This window comes from Alligator sinensis, unplaced genomic scaffold (assembly GCF_000455745.1).
Source record: "Alligator sinensis unplaced genomic scaffold, ASM45574v1 scaffold77_1, whole genome shotgun sequence".
In the NCBI taxonomy this organism is placed as follows: domain Eukaryota; kingdom Metazoa; phylum Chordata; order Crocodylia; family Alligatoridae; genus Alligator; species Alligator sinensis.
Window position 1 is genome coordinate 208,041 of NW_005843102.1, and position 923 is coordinate 208,963.

The following is a 923-nucleotide window of genomic DNA, read 5'->3' on the forward strand; positions in this document are numbered from 1 at the left end:
TGTTGCCCCTCGCCCCCCACCCACAGCGCCTGCTCTCCCAGCCCTACCAGAGGGGCCCCCAGCTTCCAGGGCTTTGGGGCCAGGAACCCAGGTCTACAGCCCCCTGCCCCTGGCAGGAGGTGGTGGTGGCTGCTGCAGCAGAGCAGAGCCTGCCTCTCTGCCTGCAGCTTGCCTACACTGGACTCGGGCGGAGTGGGGCAGATCCCCACCATGGCATGCACTCCCAGCAGACGGGGAATCTGTGCCCCCCGATCTGTGTGCAGGCGGGGGCTGCATGCTGTCCACTGTGGGCTCCCGCCCTGCTGCTCTCCTCCCGGGCCTCCGCAGCCCAGTGTGTGGAACTCGGCGCTGCAGAGAACGGCGGGCAGGAAAGTTGCTTGCTGCTGTGAACTCTGCACTGCCCTGGCAATGTGTACCCTGCGGGTGTGGCTACAGTGGGGGTGGCAACACAGGTTGCATACAGGGGACATGTTGCCAGGGCAGCATGGAGCTCGCAGTGACAAACAACTTTCCTGCGTGGCCTCTCTGTTCTTTGCAGAGCCAGGTTGCACCCACTGTGCTGTGGAGGCCCTGGGGGAGGGTAGCAGAGCAGGAGCCCAAGCCTGAAGCAGGCAGCATGCACCTGTGCTTACCTCGCACACAGATCCAGGGGTCATGAGTCGCCTCTGCTTCCTGGGAGTGTGCGCAACAGTGGGGACCCTGCTCCACCCCCACCCCATGCACAGATCTGAGGGGTACAGGTTCCCCCTCCCCACTGAGATTGCACACAGCAATGGGGAGCTGGCCCCACCCCCTGGACGAGTTGCCCACAGCCCCATCCCTCTCCCCATTGGGGCCCGGTGTCCATGTATTGTAGCCCTGTGCCCCAAACCCCATCTGGGCATCAGCCCCTGCCCCCACTCTCTCCCTCCCTATGGGGGCAT

At 64.8% G+C, this 923-nt stretch overlaps 1 protein-coding gene across 1 annotated transcript in view; it reads left to right on the top strand.

Annotated features, from left to right (window-relative positions):
* Window positions 1–654: 654 nt before the first annotated feature.
* The window catches only part of MAP2K4 (mitogen-activated protein kinase kinase 4), a 155,890-nt gene continuing 155,621 nt past the window's right edge, over window positions 655–923 (top strand). The window contains exon 1 of the mRNA XM_025193803.1: window positions 655–690. Coding sequence (XP_025049588.1) covers window positions 655–690 — 36 coding nt within the window. The remainder of the gene's footprint in view (window positions 691–923) is intronic.